The sequence below is a fragment of the Lepidochelys olivacea genome (assembly GCF_965140295.1).
Source record: "Lepidochelys olivacea isolate rLepOli2 genome assembly, chromosome: 6".
In the NCBI taxonomy this organism is placed as follows: domain Eukaryota; kingdom Metazoa; phylum Chordata; order Testudines; family Cheloniidae; genus Lepidochelys; species Lepidochelys olivacea.
The window spans coordinates 82,506,277-82,523,917 of NC_140416.1; the positions used below are offsets into that span (position 1 = coordinate 82,506,277).

Consider the following 17,641-nt stretch of genomic DNA (forward strand, 5'->3'; position numbering starts at 1 on the left):
GGGCCTGATAAGTCCTCAGATATGCTAAGTGCTGTTATGTATAGGATGGTGATCAATTATTCTCCATGTCTGCTGATGGTAGGACAAGAAGTAATGGGGCTTAATCTGCAGCAAGAGAGAGACTTAGGTTAGATATTAGGAAAAGCTTTCTAACTATGAGGCTAGATAAGCTCTAGAATAGGCTTCCAAGGGGATTTGGAATCCCTGTTCCTGGAGGCTTTTAAGAACAAGTTGAACAAACGTCTGTGAGGGATGGTCTAGATTTACTTGGTCATTCCTCAGTGCAGAAAGCTGGACTTGATAACCTCTCAAGGTTCCTTCCATTCCTACATTTCTGTGATTCGGTTACTTTAAAGGGCAGCACTGTGTAGAGAACATTATATCTTTTGTCAAGGTCAGAGATGAGATTCATTATGGCAAAGTCTAGATTGGAGTATAACTAGGCACAGATGGAAAAAAGTGCTTTGGCATCCAGGAGCAGCCCAGGTTGTAATAAAATACTTAGAATATACACCAATATTACAAATGGTGGTCATGCTACCTCTGACAGTGGCACTTCAATAGCTCTTCTGACTGCTTCCCCCAACCCACCAACATCATATCAGTCTTATTCAAAATGAGAACTAACCAAGTTTGTGTAGGCACTAGGTAATTTGTTCCACTGCACCATCTGGATCAGACTTGATAGAAACAAAGAGCTGGGCTTCATCAGCATATGGAGCACATTGCAGTCCATGTCTCCCTAATAACCAGTCCTCCAGTGACACCTCTTAGGACGAAGCTTTTTCCATACACATCAACTTCTGGTCCATAGTGTAAAAGGCTGCTAATAGATGTAAAATAATCAACCTGAACACTTCTTCATTTTCAGTTTCTGGGAAGAAATAATCAACTAGTGCCACCAGCACAATTTTTGTCTCATGCCCAAGCCTGTATCTGATAGAGCTCATGCAAATTTGAGGAATCCCAAAACTCTTAGTTTTCTGGCTGCAACCTGCTCTATTACCTTTCCCAAAAAAGGGAGATTGGAAAGTGGTCAGTTGTTAAGATTGTTAATGTCAGGAGTTAGTTTCTTGAGCAGGGTCTTGCAGCATTGTCAAGAAAACTAACATCTCCTCTCCCCACAGGGAAACCCTGTTAATCTCTACTGACATGGCACCCAATACCTTCTCATTGGCCTTTACCACCTCAGAAGCCGAATAATTTAATGAGTGATCATGGTGTAAGGATGATGAATCCTTCAGCTCAAATGTATTGTCCAGACAGCAGACCCATTACTGTCTCAAGGACAATTTGAGAAGGGACGCCTTAGTGTCTTCAATAAAATATATCTGTGTATCTTTATCTGCTATCTCTGGGATTCTGTTTTTAAGTACAGCATTAAGCTACACTTAAAAAGAGATGTCCTGCTGCAGTTGAAGTCAATGGCAAAATTCCCTTTGAGTTCAGTGGGAGAAGGATTGTCACCTTATAAAATGTCCAAAAATCTTCTAAAATGTCCAAATAACTTCTCCCAAGAAGAACTATTAATAATACCATTAATGTCATGAAAATGGTTTCTTGGGTGTACTACAGGGGGTACTACGCAGAATAGTTGCATAGGCATGTTCTTAGTAACAGTCACATAGCAGTTTCCTGAGGGCATGGCTACACTGGAAACTTCAAAGCGCTGTTGGGGGAGCGCTCCCACGGCAGTGCTTTGAAGTGCAAGTGTGGTCGCCCTCCTGGTAATCCGCCTCCACAAGGGGATTAGCTCCGAGCACTGGGAGCGTGGCTCCCAGCGCTCGGAGCCTGTTTACACTGGCACTTTAAAGCGCTCTGACTTGCTGCACTCGGAGGGGGGGAGGGGTGTGTGTATGTGTGATTTTTCACACCCCTGAGCCAGCAAATTAGAGCACTATAAAATGTAAGTGTAGCCAAGCTCTAAGAAACAAAGTATACTTGTGTGGCTAGTTCTACTTTCCTTTTGTGCTAGAGATATGCAGGAGGTAATTGGAGGAGATTGATGACACGCGAGTTGATTGGGTTCATCTCGGAGACACACCTTAAACTGTAGTAACTTGCAGTACATATTTTCATGTTCCATAATCCGAGGGATTTCCCTGCATGTTTGTTGTCAGGTAATTACTTTTCCGAAGGTTTAAAATGTACTCTGATGATGCTGATGTTTTCAATATATTGCTCAGGTTTATCAGTGACTAACTTGAAATATATTTCAGAATAGTGTGTGACATATCGGGAACTGAATACACATAGAAGCCTCTATCTGCTGAAGGTTTTCTAGTGATTACATTACAAAAAGCTTTCCATTAAACACTAATTCAGAAATTCTGCTAAAATATGTGTAAATCCACTGACTTCAACTGAGTTTCTCTTTTTCCACATCAGCAGAAAAGAAAGCTGAATCTAGCACACTGCATTTGTTGGTGAAGGGGACATTGTCAACTTCCAAGCCACATTTTTGTCTGCAATTGTTTTACTTGCTGTTGTTACAGGTTACAGCTGAGATTATTGTAACTGAAAGCAATGAGAGGAAAAATATTTTTTCTTTATTTTTGTAGTTTTCTTTCTCTGTTTGACACCTTTTTGAGTGTAGTCATTTCTGTGTCTGTTTTCCTGTCTAATCAGTCAGTTTCCTCAGTTATTTGTGTGGATTTTTCACAAAGCACAACGGGAGAGAGAAAAACTTAAAACCACCCCACAAAACCCAAAATGGGTGATTGTAAAACTCCAAATAACGTCACTGGGGACTCCAGGTCACATGTAATCTGAAGCTACTTTTAAAAAACTGATTAGAATTCACACTGACAGCATCTTATACAACCTAGGGTGGTAGAAAGTGTTACTTGCAGATGCTGCATGATCTAGTACAGGGGTTCTCAAATTGGGGGTTGTGAGCTGTCAGCCTCCACCCCAAACCCCGCTTTGCCTCCGGCATTTATAATGGTGTTAAATATATAAAATTGTGTGTTTTAATTTATAAGGGGGGTTGCCCTCAGAGGCTTGCTGTGTGAAAGGGGTCATTAATACAAAAGTTTGAGAACCACTGATCTAGTGCATGAATCTGGTAAAATTACAAAGCATTCCACAAAGACAGGGGTTCTCAGACTTTTGCACTGGTGACCCCTTTCACACAGCAAGCCTCTGAGGGCGACCCCCCCCATACATTAAAAACACTTTTTAATATATTTAACATCATTATAAATGCTGGAGGCAAAGCGGAGTTTGGGGTGGAGGCTGACAGCTCGCGACCCCCCATGTAATAACCTCGCAACCCCCTGAGGGATCCCAACCCCCTGCACAAAGACAATGCTGTGCCATTCCCATAGTTTCAAAAAGCCCTATTTAGTACAAAGCCTCCCCTAATCTATGTAACTGCCATGTCCTATGGCTTGCTAACCTGTGCAGGAATGCAAATTCTAGGACTTGTGAAGCGAGAGGTGTGTGAAGGCTTTAGTAATCTGTTATTCACGACAGAGTTCCTCCTCTGTTAAATGCTACCAATCCCTGCGTGCAATGTTGTTGTAGCCATGTTGGTCCCACAGGATACTAGTGAGAGACAAGGTGGATGAGGTAATATCTTTTATTGGACAATCTTCTGTTGGTGAGAGAAAACCTTCTGAGCTTACACAGAGCTCTTCTAGACAGGTCTGATTCAGGTATGATTTCCCTTTGGTTAGGAGAGTTGGAGAGATGCTCTTTGATCAGCCATTGGGTGACATTTCTGACATAGCAAAGTTCTCTATTTTACCTGCTTTAAAAGCTTTGTGTATGCCTTACAACCAGAGTAATAAGCAAATATATCAACAAGAATCTCTTATTTAATGCTTTCCATTCAGAGATCTCAAAGCTGTTTACTAAAGAAGCTAAATAGCTTACTAAAGAAGCTAAAATTCCCATTTTGCTGATGGGGAAACCGAAGCACAGAGACGCAACGTATCGTGCTCATGGTTACACAGCTAGTCAGTGGCACAGCTGGGAATGGAACACAAGTCTCCTATTTTCTTTTTAAATGAAATAAAAAAGCTGTACCTACCTGAAGTTTTGAAGCTTCTGTCAGATTTTGACTGACCTGCCTATTTTTGTCAAAAATGTTCAGTTTATACTGTGAGTTTAAGAGGGGTAGAAGCAGTGGAGTTTGTTCAATTGTAAGCAAAGAAAAATGTAATTGAAAGCATCTAGTACTATGTTACCGTCCCTTGAAGGTGTTGCAGCAAATATTTTATTAAAGATATCAAAGGCAGCAGATGATAGTAAAGTGAGAGGTTTAGGGTTTTTTGGTCTTTTTTTTTTTAAAAAAAGCTTAAAAAAATCCTATTAATTTAATTTTTTTTTCTTTTCTCCTCTTTCTAGGAACTTGAAGAATTTCAAAACTTTGTAGAAAATCATCCTCCGTATGATATTGTGATAGATGGACTCAATGTTGCCAATGTTTCTAACAAAAGGAACCAGTCTCAAACTGTAAGTGCGGGTTAATTATTCATAAGGAGTTTCACTTTTCAGTACACTTAAGCTGAGCATAAAGCAATCAATGCCTTGTTTTATTACTTACCCTCTCTTGCAAGTGATCAGCAACGTTTTTGTAGCACATGTTAGAGAAATCTTTTGAGTTTGAATACTGAATATGTTAATGCAAATCAGACAGGAGAAGATAATTATTGTAATGTATAGTACTAGAGAAGAGAACCCCTGCTGGTCAGTTTTCCTGTGTAGGCAGGAACTTGGTTGCAGTTTAAATCTATATCCTATACAAGAACTTTCTTTCACTTGCTGAAGATTCTCACAATCTCAGGCTTGATCTACACTTTGGTGTAGTTATGTCACTCAGGGGCATGATAAAACGCACCCCTGACCAACATAGCTATGCTGACAAAATGTCTAGTTTCAGAGTGGTAGCCCTGATAGTCTGTGTCAGCAAAACCAATGAGAGTCCTTGTGGCACCTTAGAGACTGACAGATTCTATTAGCATAGCTAATGGACATGAGTGGCGGGTGAAGCTTCCCACAGCCCTGCCTCCTCTGGTGGTGCCCCCCACTGCTCTCAGCCCCCTCCCAATGGGGGGAGAGGGAGCTGAGGGCTCGGTCGGCACCACAGTGGAGCTCATGACCCTGGCTGAAGCTCTTAGCCCAGAGCCCCTCTTTCGTTTTGTCCCTTCCACCGCAGCCCCCGTCCCCATTCCACCTCCACTCCACCTCTCCCTCCCCCCTTGAGGCCCTGCTGCATCCCCCGCTCACTCCTCTTCCCCCTCTGCCACCCCCACCCCGCCCCGCTGTGGCCCCAAGACCAGAAAAGCTCTGTGCTGTGGTGGAGGGAGATTTTTCCGGGGGCCCCAATTCCGCCCCTGTTTTCCCTTTCCCACCTGGCAGCGTAGCCTCCCCAGCCTCCATTATACACCGCCCATGCTAATGGAGGTGTTCCTACACTGACAAACGCCTTCTGTCAACATAAAAGACATCCACACTAGGGGGCTGTACCAGCTTTTGAGCTCTGGGATTACAGTGAGAGCTCAGATCATTCTTTCCCTTCAGTGTGATTGTAATCTTGCTTTAGTGATAATTATTATAGAGAGCTCTTAGCTGTTTAGATTCTTTGTCAGGCAAATATTTGTTTAAAATTTTGAAAAAAAGTTCAGCTACTGGCACTACTTCTAAAGTTACATTTTAAGCTCTCAAGGTTTTAAAAGTAAAGCTGAGTTATAAAATGAGCTAGATATTGAAGGAAATAAGACTGCATGCTATTTATAATAAACACAATTTTTGTGAAGTGCTTTTCAAATATCGTTGTGAGTGCTGCAGATAAGTACTATTAGTTTCATATTTAGAGATAAAAGCTGTTGAGGCAGGGAGGTTTGGTAAGACTGCTTAAGACAATGAGGATGTTGGTGGAGTTACTAGCCCATGAATGGGGGGTACTTTCCCAGTTAAGAAAGTAAAACAGGAAGTTTACAAGTTGTTTACTTGGGAACACACAGTGAAGGAAGTGTTGATTATCCTGGAAAAGTCCCGTGTGCTACTGCTGCACGTTTTTTTGTTTTTTTTTTATTTTATTTTAAATACAGAGTTCAGGACTGTATCTTCCACTTCCTCAAGCATAGGGATCCAGTTCCAGTGGATCTATCTTGGGTATGAGAAGGATGGGGAGGGAAGAGAGGGGACAGTGTTGGTTCATTAGCATTCTTCCTGAACTCCACTGAATGTTCTCTGGTGGAACTTCACATAGTCAGGGCTCTAAATGCTTTCTAGGAGCTGGAAGAAGTGGATTAGGGGGACTGGTCACTCTACAATATCATTACTGCTGAGCCCTCTAGCTTTGACTCAGACATTTGATTGGGAGTTGTTAATACTTTAAGCGGTATTGACCCCCTCTTGGTTCCCTCTGCAGCTGCTGCTGTGTAGCCAGAGGGGGACTTCAGGGGTCAGAATGCCAGGGAGGTCCAGCAAGGCAGTGTGGAGGGGCCAGCTTTCCACTTGAATGCTTCCCTGTCAGTGAATCTAGGGCTTCCCTTTCCAATAAGAACAGTCATACTGGGTCAGACCAAAGGTCCATCTAGCCCAGTATCCTGACTTCCGACAGTGGCCAATGCCAGGTGCCCCAGAGGGAGGGAACAGAATAGGTATTCATCAAGTGATCCATCCCCTGTTGCCAATTCCCATCTTCTGGCAAACAGAGGCTAGGGACACTATACCTGCCCATCTTGGCTAATAGCCACTGATGGACCTATCCTCCATGAATTTAACTTGTTCTTTTTTGAACCCTGTTGTGGTCTTGGCCTTCACAACATCCTCTGGCAAGGAGTTCCACAGGTTGACTGTGCGTTGTATGGAAAAATACTTCCTTTTGTTTGTTTTAAACCCACTGCCTATTAAATTTCATTTGGTGACCCCTAGTTCTTATGTTATGAGAAGGAATAAATAACACTTTCTTATTTACTTTCTCCACAACAGTCTTGATTTTATAGACCTCAGTCTATCATATCCCCACTTAGTCATCTTTTTTTCCAGGCTGAAAAGTCCCAGTTTTATTCATCTCTCTTCATACGGAAGCTGTTCCATACCCTTAATCATTTTTGTTGCCCTTTTCTGAACCTTTTCCAATTCTAATCTATTTTTTTTGAGATGGGGCAGCCACATCTGCACGTAGTATTCAAGATGTGGGCATACCATGGATTTATATAGAGGCAATATGATATTTTCTGTTTTATTATCTATCCCTTTCTTAATGATTCCCAACATTCCATTCGCTTTTTTGACTCCCGATACACACTGAGTGGATGTTTTCAGCGAACTATCCACAACTACTCCAAGATCTCTTTCTTGAGTGGTAACAGCTAATTTAGACCCTATCATTTTATATGTATAGCTGCGATTATGTTTTCCAATGTGCATTACTTTGCATTTATCAACATTGAATTTCATCTGTAGTTTTGTTGCCCTGTCACCCAGTTTTGAGAGAGCCTTTTGTAGCTCTTCGCAGTCTGCCTGAGAGTTAACCATCTTTAATAGTTTTGTATCATCTGCAAATTTTGCCACCTGATTCTTTACCCCTTTTTCCGGATAATTTCTGAATATGTTGAATAGGACTGGACCCAGTACAGACCCCTGGGGGCAGCACTATTTACCTCTCTCTATTCTGAAAACTGACTATTTATTCCTACCCTTTGTTTCCTATCTTTTAACCAGTTACCAGTCCATGAGATAACCTTCCCTATTATCCCATGACTGCTTACTTTGCTTAATAGCCTTTGGTGAGGGACCTTGTCAAAGGCTTTCTGAAAATCTAAATACACTATATCCACGATGTCTTTTGGTACAGATGCTGATTTAAATGATAGGTTACAGATGACAGTTAATAGTCCTGCAATTTCACATTTGAGTTCCTTCAGAACTCTTGGGTGAATACCATCTGGTCCTGGTGACTTATTACTGTTTAGTTTATCAGTTTGTTCCAAAACCTCTAATGACACCTCAATCTGGGACAGTTCCTCAGATTTGTTACCTAAAAAGAATGGCTCAGGTTTGGGAATCTCCCTCACATCCTCAACCATGAAGACTGATGCAAAGAATTCATTTAGTTTCTCTGCAATGGCCTTATCATCCTTGAGTGCTCCTTTAACATTTTGATCGTCCAGTGGCCCCACTGGTTGTTTAGCAGGCTTCCTGCTTCTGATGTACTTAAAAGTTTTTTTGCTATTACTTTTTGAGTCTATGGCTAGCTGTTCTTCAAATTCTTTTTTGGCCTTCCTAATTATATTTTTACACTTCATTTGCCAGAGTTTATGCACCTTTCTATTTTCCTCACTAGGATTTAACTTGCACTTTTGAAAGGATGCTTTTTTGCCTCTCACTGCTTCTTTTACTTTGTTTTTTAGCCATAGTGGCTCTTTTTTGGTTCTCTGACTGTTTTTTAATTTGGGGTATACATTTAAGTTGAGCCTCTGTTTTGATGTCTTTAAAAAGTTTCCATGCAGCTTGCAGGGATTTTACTTTTGGTGTACGTTTTAATTTCTGTTTAACTAACCTCCTCATTTTTGTGTAGTTCCCCTTTCTGAAATTAAATGTTACAGTGTTGGACCACTGTGATGTTTTCCCTGCCGCAGGGATGTTAAATTTAATGATATTATGGTCACTATTACCGAATGGTCCAACTATATTCACCTCTTGGACCTGATCCTGTGCTCCACTTAGCACTACATGAAGAATTGCCTCTCCTCTGGTGGGTTCCAGGACTAGCTGCTCCAAGAAGCAGTCATTTAAGGTGTCAAGAAATTTTATCTCTGCATCCCTTCCTGAGGTGATATGTACCCAGTCAATATGGGGATAGTTGAAATCCCCCATTATTATTGAGGTTTTTTTTAATTTTAATAGCTTCTCTAATCTCCCTGAACATTTTACACTTACTATCACCATCCTGGTCAGATGGTCAATAATATATTCCTACTGCTATATTATTATTCAACAATGGAATTACTATTCATAGGGATTCTGCAGTACAGTTTGATTCATTTAAGATTTTTACTTCATTTGATTCTATGCTTTCTTTCACATATAGTGCCACTCCCCCACCAGCACGACCTGTTCTGTCCTTCTGATGTATTTTGTATCCTGATATTACTGTGTCCCATTAATTATCCTCATTCCACTAAGTTTCTGTGATGCCTATTATATCAATATCCTCATTTAATACAAGGCACTCTAGTTTGCCCATCCAATTATTTAGACTTCTAGCATTGGTATATAAGCACTTTAAAAACTTGTCACTTTTTAGCTGTCTCCCATTACATGATGTAATTGAATGAGATTTTCTGGATGGACAGTGGATCCCAAGTATCCATATGTTGGGAGAATGTGAATGTTACTTCCTTCTACTCAAGGGGACAGTTGCTTGGGTTCACCCCAGTCTTCTTGAGGGAAGGGATCATTTAGCCAGAGTACTAGGTTAATCATCTGAACCACTGTAGTTAATCATAGGCTGCTGCTGTTACTCATGCTTGGTCTACATTAGCAACGGAAGCCGGTATAACTGCATCACTCTAGGGTGTTGAAAATCCACATCCCTGAGCAATGCAGTTATACTGATCTAACTCCCGGTGTAGACAACGCTATTTTTACAGGAGGCTTCTCCTGTTGACATAGCTACTGACTCTCTGGGAGGTGGAGTACCTATGCCAACGGGAGAAGCCTTCCCGTTGTTAAGTATCAGAGGGGTAGCCGTGTTAGTCTGGATCTGTAAAAGTGGCAAAGAGTCCTGTGGTAGCTTATAGACTAACAGACGTATTGGAGCATAAGCTTTCGTGGGTGAATACCCACTTCATCAGATGCATGTAGTGGAAATTTCCAGAGGCAGGTATAAATATGCAAGCAAGAATCAGGCTAGGGATAATGAGCTTAGTTCAATGAGGGAGGATGAGGCCCTCTTCTATCAGTTGAGGTGCGAACACCAAGGGAGGAGAAACTGCTTTTCTAGTTGGCTAGCCATTCACAGTCTTTGTTTAATCGTGAGCTGATGGTGTCAAATTTGCAAATGAACTGAAGCTCAGAAGTTTCTCTTTGAAGTCTGGTCCTGAAGTTTTTTTGCTGCAGGATGGCTACCTTTAAATCTGCTATTAGGTGTCCAGGGAGATTGAAGTGTTCTCCTACAGATTTTTGTATATTGCCATTCCTAATATCTGATGTGTGTCCATTTATCCTTTTACAAGGGGACTGTCCAGTCTGGCCGATGTACATAGCAGAGGGGCGTTGCTGGCACATGATGGTGTATATTACATTGATGAACATGCAGGTGAATGAACCAATGATGGTGTGGCTGCTCTGGTTAGGTCCTGTGATGGTGTCGCTGGTGTAGATATGTGGGCAGAGTTGGCATCAAGGTTTGTTGCATGGATTGGTTCCTGAGTTAGAGTTACTATGGTGTGGTGTGTTGTTGCTGGTGAGAATATGGTTCAGGTTGGCGGGTTGTCTGTGGGTGAGGACTGGCCTGCCTCCCAAGGTGTGTGAAAGTGAGGGATCATTGTCCAGGATCGGTTGTGGATCACTGATGATGTGTTGGAGAGGTTTTAGCTGAGGACTGTATGTGATGGCCAGAGGAATTCTGTTGGTTTCTTTCTTGTGCTTGTCTCACAGCAGGAGGCTTCTGGGTACATGTCTGGCTCTGTTGATCTGTTTCCTTATTTCCTTGTGCGGGTATCGTAGTTTTGAGAATGCTTGGTGTAGGTGTTGGTCTCTTTCTGAGGGGTTGGAGCAAATGCGGTTGTACCTCAGCGGTTGGCTGTAGGCAATGTATCGTGTGGTGTGTCCGGGTAGAAGCTGGAGTCATGAAGGTAGGCATAGCAGTCGGTGGGTTTTTGGTATAGGGTGGTGGTAACGTGACCGTCACTTATTTGCACCGTGGTGTCTAGGAAGTGGACCTCCCGTGTAGATTGGTCCAGGCTGAGGTTGATGGTGGGGTGGAAGCTGTTGAAATTGTGGTGGAATTCTTCCAGGGTTTCCTTCCCATGGGTCCAGATGATGAAGATGTCATCAGTGTAGCGTAGGTAGAGAAGGGGTGTGAGTGGACGAGAGCTGAGGAAGTGTTGTTCCAGGTCAGCCATAAAAATGTTGGCATATTGTGGAGCCATGCGGGTGCGCATAGTGGTGCCACTGGTCTGGAGGTATATATTGTCACCAAATTTGAAATAATTGTGCTTGAGGATAAAGTCACAGAGCTCAGCAACCAGTTGTGCTGTGGCATCATCAGGGATGCTGTTCCTGACAGCTTGTATTCCATCTGTGTGTGAGATGTTTGTGTAGAGAGCCTCTGCATCCATGGTGGCTAGGATGGTGTTTTCTGGAAGATCACCAATGCATTGTAGTTTTCTCAGGAAATCAGTGGTGTCAACGGAGATAGCTGGGAGTGCTGGTGGTGTAGGGTCTGAGTAAAGAATCCATATATCCCGACAGTCCTTCAGTGAGAGTGCCAATGCCCGAGATGATGGGGCGTCCAGGATTTCCGGGTTTGTGGATCTTGGGTAGTAGATAGAATAGCCCTGGTTGGGGCTCTAAGGGTATGCTGATTTGTTCCTGTGTTAGTGTAGGGAGTGTCCTGAGTAGATGGTGCAGTTTCTTAGTGTATTTCCTCAGTGGGATCTGAGGAAAGTAGCCTCAGAAGAGAGCCTCATCCTCCCTCATTGAACTAACCTTGTTATCCCTAGCCTGATTCTTGCTTTCATATTTATACCTGCCTCTGGAAATTTCCAGTACATGCATCTGATGAAGTGGGTATTCACCCATGAAACCTTATGTTCCAATACATCTGTTAGGTGCCACAGGACTCTTTGCCGCTTCCAGTTGTTGTAGGTAGTGTCTTTATAGAAGCTCTACAGTGGCACAGCTGCAGCGCTGTACGTGTAGACCTACCTAGAATTTCTGCTTTCAAAAGAGTTTGAATCAGTAAGTTTGCTAGGTAAAATATTGAGTTAATTACTCCTGCAGTGCATTAGGGGATGCTTTCATGGCTTCAGTAGCCTACTGGCAGCATAGCACCCTACCAGACAGGAGAAGTCGAAGCTAATATTCTGAGCATGCACGTGCACATACAAAAAAAGAGAAGAAAAGCCCTGCAAAATGGAAAATAAATATTCCTCTTCTAGTTTTTTCCCTATTCTCAGCCTCTGACTTTTTAGGAAGCTTTAAAAATATTCTTTCTGATTTCTGGTTTTGTTCTTACTCTTAATCTATAAATTGATACTTTTATACCTGATGGCAAAGTCAGGTGCAGAGTCCACTATATAGAACAGGAAACGCTATGGGTGTGTTTTTATTGTAGAGTTAGTCTGGGCTAACCTAGCTCAGGTGGACCCAAATAGTTGAATCCACAATAGAATTGTACTAGCTCATGTTCTGGGAAGGATTTCTGGCCAGATATCCCATGGTTCTTAACTGTGCATTTAAGTGGTCTGCTCTATGAATTAATTCACAAGGTGCTTTCTCTATCTCTCATCTTGTTTGCTGTCTGTGGCAGTGGCATGAGAACAGTATTTTATGCAAATAACTTCCAAGGCAAGTAATTCATTATTAATACACAAAGTTCTGAAGTCAAAAGCAAATGGCATTTGGCAACAAGACAGTTTAATGAGTGTGTCATTAAGAAATTCAGTCTAGAAACCACAACGTGAATCATAATGTACCCAGTTGACTTCTCTGTCTTTCCATTTTTTTTCTATCCACTAAACATAAAATGTCATTTTTGGGTACATTTCCCCAGGGCCCCAGGATATTTCTGGGGCAGGCCCAGCCCTTGCACCATGTCAGGGTCATGTGCAGCATCACCTTGGAGTCTGTGTCCCAGGCAGAGCACTGTAGGGTGATCTCCCATCTTTGTGCAGCCAGTGGCCCATGCTTCCCACTGCCATGCTGAAATCTCCACGTTTATTTATTGACAAATAAAATATACAGAATTTTGTTGAATTTTAAAATATTGTGCTCAGCATTTTTATTTTTTCTTCACAGAATTTTTAATTTTTTGGCATAGAATTCCCTCTGGAATAATTTATAACCCTCTCCTCCCAAATCTGTCTGACATTACTGTATTCAGATTTTCAGCTCTTCAGACCATATCGTTTATTTTGTGTGGCACACTTTAGGTGCTCTGTAAATAATAGTGTGAGACATTGCTATATGCAAGAAAAAGAATAGGATTCAAGTTACTACAAATGATCACCTTCGTGCATCCTCAGTCGTTATTTAAATGTTAATAGAATGTGTTTTTCCTGTCTGAGATTTTTGTAAGACTTTATATTTAGCGACTAAATATTTTACTACTGGATACTGTACTATTGCCAAAGAAGACCGCAGTTTACCCTTAAGTATTCATGTGATTAAACCCCAAAGCAGTGATACAAGGTTGCTCCCTTTTTCTGATTACCTAATGTCTGTAATTCCCTTCCAGCATTTGGTAGATGTCTTGGGAAATGAGTGCAATGTGTGGATGGGGGGGAATTTCTCTCTAGAACGGGATGGATAAAACAGCAAAAGTTGAGGAAATGACTAAATTAATTGCATTGTCATTCCTAACATATTTTGACATTTAGGAAATTTACATGAATAACTTTAAGTAGCCGCCAGATAGCTTATACCTTCATTGGGTCAGCAGGTCAGCTGGGCAGCTGTATAGGAATGTTTTGGAGCAGTTTCTCCTGTGTGTTAGGCACTAGCAGCCTTCTCTTTTCACCAGTTTTTCTTCAACAAATGTGTATTGTGGCTATTGCAAAGAAAATTCCAGGAACAGGATTTAATTGTATACTCATGTTTTGGGAAGTTCTCTGGCACAGTACCATGAAACCAGCATTCATGCTGCTATGGATAAAGTGAACATGTACACAAGAGGCACAAAATGCAAAAATCCAGGCCTCCATGTTACAAATGGCTCTACCTCCTTAACAACATGACTTGATCACTGTTAAAATCTTTCTCTAAATGAACAAAGTCAATAACCCTTTTTAAACCATCAGCTACACGTTTGCCATCACGTCGCCCACTACGGTCTCATCTGCCATGCCAGGATGTTAGGGCGGAAACACTCTGGTGAGAGGAATGGATATCTGTTATAATCCCCAACCAGTCCCTCATTGCTGACTCCACAATTTACCCGTCTGGTTTTGATCTGCCCTGTCGCCAATGGTTCCTGTTGAGCAGGTTCCAGACCAGGGCAAGATCTCTGTGCAGCTAACCAGTATCTCTGGGGCCTTCATGACAGCCCTTTGTGCAGCTGTGGTGCAACACAGACGATGACGCACATTGTCGATGAATGCCTGATGACGAGGTTCAGCAGTGGCCTAGAACTGCATCACGCTGTTATACCAATAAAATAAAAATCAGCAGGATCTTATTAAAGGGAAAAAGGCAAAATACCACATTTATTGTGAATACTGAAAGAATCATAGTAAGCAGTTAGTTATAGCTATAACATTCCATTCAATCTCATATTTATTCACACATTCATTCATACAAACACACACACACAGGTTCTGCAAGGTTGTTATCATAGTTACCAGCCTTAGAGTTGCTCATGCCAAGCCACTGGCCAGGTGGCCTGGACATGAGGAGGGAGCAGGGCCTTGTCAGATGCTCATCTGATGCTCCTGGAAGTTGGTTTGCAGAATCAGACCCCAAAGTTCTCACTTTCTAGAGTCCATTTTTGTAGGAATTTCTTCCTTTGCCAGTCTGTGGGAATTGCTTCATCATGCTGTTGCTGAATCAATCAGCAGATAGCACATTCCTGACGGTTCCGTGCTGCCAGATGTTATCTTGTTCTTTGGTTCTCCCATCCTTGAGGCTGTTGGGTGGATTCCAGTCTGCCCTCCGGGGGTCCTCTGGTTATTTCCACTTGATGCCTTCTTCAGCCGATGGACACTGGATTCTTAGGCTGGCTCCTCCCCGATCATTCAGTTGTTATTCACTCCAAGCATCCATTCACATACATCCTCTATCTCTATTTTAATCACAATTGTTAACAAAGCGAGATGAATACAACAAAAGGCGGGGAGTCTCTGGGTGCTGTTTCTGTTGTTACAGAGTATTGCTTTCAGTCTCTCTCTGTGTGAGTAGTTGTTGTTGCAAAGAATTGCTTTGAGAACAGACTCTGTCTTAGAGTGTACTGAATTTGAGAACACAATTAGCAGCTTGCAAGTTTCACACACAGAGGGAGAGAAACAGTACCAAAAACCAAGAGACCTCTTAATTAGTAATACCCTGGAATTTAAACTATGGGGAATCATACTCATTTGTGATTTTAATACAGAACTTCTTTAATATGATCCAACAACGCCACTGAAGATGCCATAGCTTGGCTAGATGACTATGCACACACTAAATAAATAAATAACCCTTATGAAAAATTGCTGTTCTTTGTGTAAACAATTGAATAATCTCTTTATATAAAAAACTTTATTTGACTAGAAATAGAACATTCTCTGACTCTTATTGTTTGACGTAAAATGCTACACTTACAGATGTTTGAATAATTTCCTTATAGAACAGAGGTGGGCAAACTATGGCCCGTGGGCCACATCTGGCCCCGCGAGACTCTCCTGCCCGGCCCCTGAGCTCCTGGCCGGGGAAGCTAATCCCTGGCCCCTCCCCTGCTGTTCCCCCTCCCCGCAGCCTCAGCTCACTGCCGGCACAATGCTCTAGGTGGCGGGGCTGCAAGCTCCTGGGGCAGCGCAGCTGCAGAGCCCTGCTTGACCTGGTGCTCTGTGCTGCGCGGCGCATGGCTGGCTCCAGCTGAGCGGCGCAGCTGCCTGTTCTGGTGCAGCCGTGCCACCAGTGTTCCAGGCAGCATGGTCAGGGAGCAGGGGGTGTTGAATAGAGAACAGGGGAGTTTGGGGTGGTGGTCAGGGGGCGGGGGTATGGATGGGGACGGGCAGTCAGAGGGTGGGGAACAGGGGAGTTGAATGGGGGCAGTCAGGGGCAGGTAAAAGGGGTGGTTGGATGGGGCAGGGGTCCCAGGAGGGCAGGCAGGAATGAGAGGAGGGGTTGGATGGGACGGCAGCGGGCATTCAGGGGCGGGGGATCTGGGGGACAGTCAGGGGACAGGGAGAAGGGGTGGTTGGATGGGGCAAGGGTCCTGGGGGGGCAGTCAGGAATGAGAGATGGGGTTGGATGAGGTGGTAGGGGGCAGTCAGGGGACAGAGAGCGGGGGAGGGGGATGGATGGGGCAGAGGTCCCGGGGGGCCATCAGGGAACAGGGGGGGTTGGATGGGGCCGGAGTCCTGGGGGGGCCGTCAGGGGGTGAGAAGCGGGGGATGGGGGCGGGGGCCAGGCCATGCCATGCCATGCCTAGCTGTTAGGGGAGGCACAGCCTCCCCTAACCGGCCCTCCATACAATTTCCAAAACCTGATGTGGCCCTCAGGCCAAAAAGTTTGCCCACCCCTGTTATAGAAGGACATCAGAGAATGTTTCTGGCTTTTGGATTATATGACATAGCTAATTTCTGGTCTCAAATTAAAAACAAACCCTCTGGCCACTCTTTTAAAAAAAAGAAGAAGAAGAAGTTTGTGCTGTATCTTTTGCAATTTTGTATGCATTGCCAACCACTTCAGTTCTAATGCTTTGCATAAAGCAGACTTGCCTTGATGTCTCAGTGTTTATAAGCTGCTGTTAGGGCAACTCTTGGTTGTTTCTTGTACTAATACAAACATGGATATCTTCCCAGTTTGATTAGGAGAACCCTGCGAAGAGATGATTCATGCTGCGTCACGGCTTTATTTCAATAATCCTTGTCTCCAGATCTGCCTAATAACGTAAATCCTTAAAGAGCACAATAGAATTTTGGCACTTGCAGTTGACACTGTGGTACCTCCTAACAGTGCCTCTACCTTTCACCAAGTAAAGATTAAGGATCAAGAGAAATTAGTAGTTTGCATTGCGTTGCATTGCGTTGATTAGCAGAACAGAAACTAGTTGCATACATTTTAGAAATGTGTTCCTGGATGCTAATGCTATGCACTTTCTTATGTAAGTGTTCCTTGCAGGGGGGAGGCCAGCTGGAAGTTTCACTGCAGTATTGTGAGTTTACCCTCATGTGTGTCACTTGGCACTGGTCCTTAGAATTAGAGGAAATAGTGTTTAAAAAATTAGGAATAAATACTGAGAGATACTGGTTTCAGAGTGGTAGCCGTGTTAGTCTGTATCGGCAAAAACAACGAGGAGTCCTTGTGGCACCTTAGACACTAACAAATTTATTTGGACATACGCTTTCGTGAGCTAAAACCCACTTCATTAGATGCATGGAGTGAAAAATACAGTAAGCTGTGTGTGTGTGTGTGTGTATATGTGTATGTATGTATGTGTGTATATATATGACAGGATGGGAGTTGCCTTACCAAGTGGGGGGTTAGTGCTAATGAGGCCAATTCAATTAAGGTGGAAGTGGCCTATTCTCAACAGTTGATTACTTTTGTAATGCTAACGAGGCCAATGCAATCAAGGTGGATGTTGCCCATTTCCAACAGTTGACAGGAAAGTGTGAGTATCAGCACAGGGAAAATTACTTTTTGTAGTGACCCATCCACTCCCAGTCTTTATTCAGGCTTAATTTGATGGGGTTCAGTTTGCAAATTAATTTGAGAGGTTTTAGTTGGGGGCTGTAGGTGACGGCTAGTGGCG

The 17,641-nt window shown here is 43.0% G+C and overlaps 1 protein-coding gene across 2 annotated transcripts in view; it reads left to right on the forward strand.

Moving 5' to 3' along the window:
- Positions 1-17,641, forward strand: part of PRORP (protein only RNase P catalytic subunit) — a 107,134-nt gene that overhangs the window by 29,841 nt on the left and 59,652 nt on the right. For both annotated transcript variants that reach the window (XM_084632004.1, XM_084632005.1), the window contains exon 5: positions 4,354-4,461. In XM_084632004.1, coding sequence (XP_084488130.1) covers positions 4,354-4,461 — 108 coding nt within the window. The remainder of the gene's footprint in view (positions 1-4,353; positions 4,462-17,641) is intronic.